At 43.9% G+C, this 8,466-nt stretch overlaps 1 protein-coding gene across 1 annotated transcript; it reads left to right on the top strand.

The window, feature by feature from the left end:
* Positions 1-5,538: 5,538 nt before the first annotated feature.
* Positions 5,539-7,817, top strand: LOC138874629 (uncharacterized). Its single transcript, XM_070153400.1, has 2 exons — positions 5,539-5,580; positions 7,332-7,817. Exons 1-2 carry the CDS (start codon positions 5,539-5,541, stop codon positions 7,815-7,817), a joined length of 528 nt encoding a protein of 175 aa, XP_070009501.1.
* The last annotated feature ends 649 nt before the right edge of the window (positions 7,818-8,466 follow it).

The raw sequence follows: 8,466 nt of genomic DNA, 5'->3' as shown, positions 1-8,466 counted from the left end.
TCGAATGCGTGCATACAACTCTCATCGAACAAGAACTTTGCATCTTTCTCTAGCAACTTGCATAACGGATGTACCACTTTAGAAAAATCTTTTATGAGCCCCAAGTAGAAACCCGCGTGCCCAAGGAAACTCCTCACCCCTTTGACAGAAATAGGGGGAGGGAGCCTCGAAATAACCTCAATTTTGGCCTTATCAACTTCAATTCCTCGTTTCGAGATTTGTGACCCAACACTATACTTTCTTCTACCATAAAATGGCATTTTTCCCAATTGAGAACGAGGTTTGTGTCTTCACATCGGGCCAACACTCTATCCAAGTTTACCAAGCACTCATCAAAAGAATCCCCAACCATGCTGAAATCATCCATGAAGACCTCCAAGATATCCTCCACAATGTCGGTGAAAATAGCCATCATGCAACGTTGGAAGGTCGCCGGAGCATTACACAATCCAAATGGCATTCTAGAGAAAGCGAATGTGCCATAAGGACATGTATAGGTGGTCTTATCTTGGTCCTTCGGGGCAATTATAATTTGATTGTACCCCGAGTAACCATCCAGAAAACAATAGAAAGCCCGGCCCGCAAGACGATCAAGCATTTGGTCAAGGAATGACAATGGGAAATGATCTTTTCTAGTCACCTTGTTCAGCTTCCGGTAATCCATACAAACTCTCCACCTGGTGACCGTTCTAGTGGGAATGAGCTCATTATTGTCATTGGTCACCACAGTCATACCACCATTTTTCGGCACACATTGCACCGGAGAAGTTCACGAACTGTCAAAAATAGGATAAACCACCCCAGCATCTAACCACTTGATAACCTCTTTCTTCACCACCTCTTGCATCGCCTCATTTAGTCTTCTTTGATGCTCCAAGGAAGGCTTTGCATCCTTCTCCAAGATGATTTTGTGCATGCAAAATGCGGGGCTTATTCCCCGAATATCAGCTAGAGTCCATCCGATTGCCCTTTTCCGCTTTTGAAGAACTGTCAAGGTGGCCTCAACCTGTTAGTAAGGCAAGAAGAAAGAATAACAGGTAAAGTAGAATTTGAACCCAAGAATTCACACCTAAGGTGTGGAGGAAGTGGCTTCAACTCCAACACCGGTGGCTCCTCAATCGATGGCTTTGTTGGTGGAGTTTTGCAGTTTTCAAGATCCAAAAATAGCCTCCTAGGCTCATATGAATATAAACCCATACCATGCAATGCATTCACGCACTTCACTCTACTAGAGTCATCATTGACATCCATATTAAGAAGCACGACCTCAAGGGGATCTTCAATATGGATCATGAAACTTGTGTCATCCACTATCACAGATGTGACAATGTATACAAATGAACACACCTCCGTGCTATTAGGTTGTCTCATTGATTTGCAAACATGGAATACCACCTTCTCATCCCCCACTCGAAAAGTCAACTCACCCGCTTCAATATCAACCAATGCCTTCCCCATAGCTAGGAAAGGCATACCAAGACTAATCGACACTTCAAAGTCCACCTCACAATACAATATGACAAAGTCGGCCAGCAGTATAAACTTATCCACCCGGACAAGTACATTATCGATTATGCCCAAAGGTCATTTCATCGATCGATCCGCCATTTGAAGTCTCATTGAAGTGGGTCGAGGTTGTCCAATTTCCAAAGTCTTGAAGACCGAGTACGACATCAAATTTATGCTAGCCCCCAAGTCACAAAGGGCCTTGGCAAAATCCGCACTTCCGATAGTACAAGGGATAGTAAAAGCTCCGGGGTCCTCAAGCTTGGGTGCCATTGAATGCACTATGGCACTCACTTGATGAGTCATTTTAATTGTTTCACACTCCATAGACCTCTTTCTTTCATGAACTTAGCGTACCCCGACATTTGCTCAAGTGCCTCCACCAAAGGCACATTGATTGTGAGGCTCTTCATCATGTCAATGAACTTTTTGAATTGATTGTCACTCTTTTGCTTTGCTAACTGTTGAGGATAAGGTGGAGGTGGCCTAGGCAAAGGTGCCTTGGACTTTGGTACAACTGGCTCGGGCATGTCAATCACGTGTTCCCTAGACGGGTTCACGACATCTTGAGTCTCTACCTCAGCTTCATCATCAATATCAATCCGCACATCATTGTTCACATTTTGATTAACCATATCATTAACAATCAAAGGTACATCATTATCCCGCAACTCAACATCTTCATCCATAACTTGCTTTTGCTTTGAGGCATTCACATCACCACCTCTCCCACTTCTTGTTGTAACCGCCATCACATGATTTTTATTTCCACCCTTCGGATTCACTACCGTATCACTTGGTAGAACACCCTTGGGACGAGTATTCAACGCTTGAGAGATTTGTCCTAATTGTACCTCCAAGTTCTGGATAGATGTATTATGAGAAGCTAATTAGGCATCAGAATCTTGGTTCTTTTTCATCATTTGCTCGAACATGCTTTCAATTCTCCCCATATCACTCCCGGAAGAACTAGGACCTTGAGAAGGAAAGGGGGGTGGATTGTTCGGTTGTTGGTACATGGGGGGCCTTTGAAAGCCTTGTCCCCGGTTGCCTTGGTTTCCGCTATTGTTCCACCTTTCTTGATTGTTGTTGTTGCCCCAATTATTGTTATTACCATTCCAATTCCCTTGGTTTCTTTGATTACCCCAATTGTTGTTTTGGTTGTTATTATTCCAATTGCCACCACCTTGTTGTTGATTGTTGTTATTCCAATTACCTCCACCTTGTTGTTGATTGCCCCAATTTCCTTGAGGACGCCATTGTTGATTCGAAGAGTTGCCTCTATTCCCTTGGTAGTTATTGACATATTGGACCTCTTCGCTTTGGTAATCATAGCATTCATTTGAATAACCACCACCATCATTGTTGTTGTCATATTGTTTACAATTACCTTGAGGATGTTGCCCTCTTTGCCTCCTTTTCAACATAGAAACACCTTCAATAACATTGACTTGGCGTGGGTTTTGGACTTGTTGCAATTGCGCCTTTACCAATTGATTCATAGTTGTTGTAAGCTCGGCAATAACTTGGCCATGATCGTGCAATTCCTTGTGCAAATGGATGACCATAGGGTCACCTTGGGACATATTTGCTTGGCTTTGCCATGCTGAAGAGGTGTCGGCCATTTCATCAAGTACATCACATGCCTCTTGGTAAGAAAGTTTCATAAAGTTCCCTCCGGCCAATTGGTTCACAATGCATTGATTCGTGGTGTTGATGCCCCGATAAAAGGTTTGTTGAATCATAGCGTCGGTTATGTCATTATTAGGGAACTCTTTCACCATTGTTCTATATCTTACCCATATCTCGTGCAAAGGTTCCGTTGGCTCTTGCTTGAAGGCTAGAATTTCATCCCGAAGAGCCGCCATATGACTTGGAGAAAAGAACTTGGCAATAAATTTGTCCGCCAATTCATCCTATGTTGTAATAGAATGATTGGGGAGCCTTTCTAACCAATCCAATGTTTTACCCCGAAGAGAGAACGGGAAAAGCCTCAATCTCAATGCATCCTCGGACACATTTGTTTGCTTACTACCCCAGCATGTATCCACGAACCCCTTCAAGTGCTTGTATGCATTTTGATCGGAGGCGCCCGTGAAATACCCTCTTTGCTCGAGCAAGGTCAACATAACATTTGTGATTTGAAAGTTCCCCGCTCGGATTTGGGGAGGAACAATAGAACTGGTGTATCCTTGATTTGGTAAAACTCTGGGAGCCACTCTCGATGGTGCCAGAAGAGGGTCTGGAATATTGTTGTTCTCATTTGCATTTACATTGGCATTTTGGCCTCTCCGTGGAAATTGAGGTAAGACCTCATCTTGTTCTAGATCCTCTACCTCCTCCCCTGCTATCACGTTGCCGAGAGGGTCATTTGCATTAAGAGCCATTTGTACCTAATTGATCGACACAAACAAAATTAGTAAACAAGAAGGAAGGAGAAGCAAAACACAAAACTAAATAAATAGATAGTCAACACTGTAAGCTCCCCGACAACGACGCCAAAAAGTGATCACGGCCAACTCGACGCTACACTAAGGTAGGTAGAGCGGGTAGTAATAGCTTTTACCCAATATGAGGGTCAGGATCGAATTCCTCAGGGAGCTAGTAGTGGAGTTGGATTGTCTGTCTATCCTAGAGATGTGTTTGTACTCCTAATGTCACTTCAAATATTTTTGGGTTTTCAAATTATAACTATTTTTGTAAAACTATTGATTAACACTAAATTATGCTATGAGAATATTGCAAAATTGTATCTAATGGGAATAGGGGCACTAGGGTCGTGACACTACCTAGGTGGCTAATTGACGGGTAGATGTTACTAAGGTCCGATTGACATAATTGAGGCTTATGCTACAACCGTTGCACAATTTTACCCACTCTCACACCTCTAGGTAGAGGGAGTGATTTTACCCAATTGACTCTCTTGAGACCAAATGGGTAGGCAAATTAGACCAAGCAACTAGGGTTCAAGTAGGGTAATTACTCTCTCGAGGTTTAACCCGTTAATTGGGACTATCATTTCTCATGAGTCCATCCCAATTCCTTGTTGGGTCAATTTTGGGGTCATAGACTCTCTTTCTCAAGAAGAGTTAAACCCACAAAGCTTGAATCAGTATTTGCAACCACCAATTCTAGATTAAAACATAAAATCAACCCAAATAGCAAGCACCCATAGTCAATCTAACACTAGATGGCAACACCCATCAATTACCCACACTAGGGTTGAGCCACAACCCTAGCTAATGGGTTTAGCTACTCATGCTAGATAAAGAAATTGAAGAAATAGATGAAGAACTAAGCATATTAATTAATTGCTAAAATTAAATTACAAGAATCTATCGTAAATGTAAAGCAAAAGTGCCAAAAATGGCTACAAAATATGCTCTCGCGAGCGCAACTCTCCACTGATGTATCTGATAACTTAAAAAATGGCAAAATATTATATTTATACTAGGCTGGAAAAATTGGACAAAAATACCATTGTGGGGTCGGTGCGGGCCACATTAAATGGATCGCGGCCGCACTGGGCTCACTTCTGCTTCTCTGAACTTGGACTCCGCGAACCGTGTAGAATGGACCACGGCTGTGGAGGGAGTTGGCGCGGTTTGCGCAACAACGACCGTGGACCGCATGGCACTAGCTTTGCAAACTTCATCTCTCTGAACCTCATGACCGTGGATCGCACAAAAGAGTAGTGCGGCCATGGAGCCTTCACCGTGGACCGCAAGATGTGTACCGCGACTGCGCTTCTTCTAGCCTGATTCACCAATCTCTGAACCACCTAGTGTTACCGCATTCCACTTTGCACAGTCCGCACTAGGCCTTCTTTTCTTGAATTTCTTGGTCTTTGATACTTGAGCAAGTTTCAATCCTTTTTGAGCCAATCTTTGACATTTCATCACTTTGTCGATCAAACCTACGATCAAGCACAACTTGTGAGCTTTTTAAGACTATTTTGTAACAATATATGATCAAAGCATAGGCACGTAGGGGCATAAAACATGTTAAAATCCTAACTTATTAGATGTAGAGATGCTAGAGGTGGAGGTAAAGCTATTAGAGGTGGAGGTGCAGGTACTGTTCTAGTTTGTGGTAGAGAAGCTTCAGTTTTATTTTGCACCCTATCTGGTCATTCCTAGTGATTCATTGAGTGCTCCTGTTTATGTGTCTACACCGGTGGGTGGTTCTATTGTGGTAGATCGAGTCCATCGCTCTTGTATAGTTGTGATTGGGGGTCTTGAGACTCGTGTAGACTTGTCACTTCTGGACATGGTCGATTTCGATGTTGTGTTGGGGATGGACTGGTTATCACCTTACCACGCGATCTTGGACTGTCATGCCAAGACTGTGACCTTAGCTTTACCGGGTTTTCCTCGTTTAGAGTGGAGAGGGACTCCTGGTCATTCTACTCGTAGTGTTATCTCTTATGTGAAGGCTCGGCGTATGGTCGAGAAGGGGTGTTTGGCCTATTTGGCATATGTTTGTGATATAGCGCTGAGGTTTTTTCTATTGATTCGGTGCCCGTTGTTTGCGAGTTTCCTGAGGTATTCCCTTCAGACTTGCCAGGTATACCACCTGATAGGGATATTGACTTTTGCATTGATTTGGCTCCAGCACGCAGCCCATTTTTATCCCGCCGTATCGTATGGCCCCGCCTGAATTGAAAGAGTTGAAGGAGTAGTTGCAAGGCTTGCTTGAAAAAGGTTTTATTAGGGCTAGTGTTTCGCCTTGGGGTGCGCTGGTGTTGTTTGTTAAGAAGAAGGATGGGTCGATGAGGATGTGTATTGATTATCGGTAGTTGAACAATGTTTCTATCAAGAATAAGTATCCATTGCCGAGGATTGATGATTTGTTTGATCAGCTTCAAGGGGGCCAAGGTATTTTCGAATATTGACTTGAGATCTGGCTACCATCAGTTGAGGATTAGGGCATCCGATGTCCCTTGGACAACTTTTCGCACTCGGTACGAGCATTATGAATTCTTGGTTATATCATTTGGGTTGACAAATGCCTCCGCAACTTTTATGGATTTGATGAACCGAGTGTTCAGGCCTTATTTGGATTAGTTTGTGATAGTCTTCATTGATGATATTTTGATTTATTCCCACAGCCGGGAGGAGCACGAGCAATATCTCAGAGTGGTTCTTCAGACCTTGAGGGATAGTCAGTTATATGCTAAGTTCTCAAAGTGTGAGTTTTGGTTGAGTTCAGTTGCATTCTTGGGTAATGTTGTATTAGTTGAGGGTATTCAGGTTGATCCGAAGAAGATTGAGGCAGTCAAGAATCGGCCTAGACCAGCATCAGCTACAGAGATCCGGAGTTTCTTGGGATTGGCAGGCTACTATCGTCAGTTCGTGGAGGGGGTTCTCATCTATCGCAGCCCTAATGACCAGGTTGACCCAGAAGGGTGCCCAGTTTAGATGGTCAGACGAGTGTGAGGCGAGCTTTCAGAAGCTCAAGATAGCTTTGACTACGGCACCGGTGTTGGTTTTGCCCACAGGTTCAGGGCCTTATACAGTTTATTGTGATGCATCTCGTATTGGGCTTGGTGCGGTGTTGATGCAGGATGACAAGGTCATTGCCTAAGCTTCGCGGTAGTTGAAGATTCATGAGAAGAACTATCTGGTTCATGATTTAAAGTTGGCAGTCATTGTTCACGCATTGAAGATTTGGAGGCATTATATGTATGGCATGGCATGTGAGGTGTTAACGGATCACAAGAGCCTTCAGTATTTGTTCAAGCAAAAGGAGTTGAATTTGAGGCAGAGGAGGTGGTTGGGTTGTTGAAAGATTATGATATCACTATCATATATTATCCGAAAAAGGTCACCGTGGTAGCCGATGTTTTGAGTAGGAAGTCAGCCAGTATAGGCAGTCTTGCTTATATTCTGGTCGGTGAGAGACCACTTGCATTGGATGTTCAGGCTTTGGCCAATCAGTTTGTAAGGTTGGATATTTTTGAGCTCAGTCGTGTGTTGGCTTGCACAGTAGCTCGTTCTTCTTTATTGGAGCGTAACTGTGATCGACAATATGATGATCCCCATTTGTGTGTCCTTAGAGACATGGTGCAACACAGAGGTGTTAAGAAGGTTACCTTAGGTGATGATGGAGTTTTGAGATTGCAGGGTCGAGTTTGTGTGCCTAATGTGGATGGGTTTCAAGAGTTGATTTTGGAGGAAGCCCACAACTCCAGGTACTCTATTCATCTGGGCGCCGCGAAGATGTATCAGGATTTGCGGCAGCATTATTGGTGGCGGAGAATGAAGATGGATATCCTGGCATATGTGGCTTGGTGTTTGAATTATCAATAGGTTAAGTATGAGCATCAGAGACCTGGTGGTTCATTTCAAAAGATTGAGATTCCTAAGTGGAAATGGGAGCGTATCACTATGGACTTTGTTGTTGGTCTCCCATGGACTCAGAGGAAGTTCGACGCAATGTGGGTCATTGTTGATAGGCTGACCAAGTCGGCACATTTTATTCCTGTGGCAGTCTCCTATTCTTCTGGGAAGTTGGCTGAGATTTATATCCGGGAGATTGTTCGCCTTCATAGTATGCCCGTGTCTATCATTTTGGACCGAGGTACGCAGTTTACCTCACGCTTCTGAAGGGCAGTTCAGCGAGAGTTAGGCACACAGGTAGAGTTGAGCATATCATTTCACCCTCAGACGGACGAGCAGTCCGAGCAGACTATTCAGATTTTGGAGGATATGCTCCGAGCTTGTGTCATTGACTTTGGAGGCTTGTGGGATCAGTTTTTGCCTGTAGTAGAGTTTCCCTACAACAACAGCTACCAGTCGAGTGTCCAGATGGCTCCTTATGAGGCTTTATATGGTAGGCGGTGTCGGTCTCCGGTTGGATGGTTTGAGCCGGGAGAGGCTCGGTTTTTGGGTACGGATCTGGTTCAAGATGCCTTGGACAAGGTCAGGATTATTCAGGATAGGCTTCGTATAGCTCAGT

Source organism: Nicotiana sylvestris, chromosome 8 (assembly GCF_000393655.2).
Source record: "Nicotiana sylvestris chromosome 8, ASM39365v2, whole genome shotgun sequence".
Lineage (NCBI taxonomy): Eukaryota > Viridiplantae > Streptophyta > Magnoliopsida > Solanales > Solanaceae > Nicotiana > Nicotiana sylvestris.
The sequence above is the reverse complement of the archived record's forward strand: the minus strand, read 5'-3'. Positions and strand labels throughout refer to the sequence as shown.

What these genes read in the sequence shown, in the direction of transcription:
- LOC138874629 (XM_070153400.1), top strand. Translation starts at nt 5,539, where the DNA reads ATGCTAGAGGTGGAGGTAAAGCTATTAGAGGTGGAGGTGCAG. An exon ending in TATTAGAGGTGGAGGTGCAG is followed by an intron (nt 5,581 to 7,331) that starts GTACTGTTCTAG and finishes TATCCGAAAAAG; the next exon opens with GTCACCGTGGTAGCCGATGT.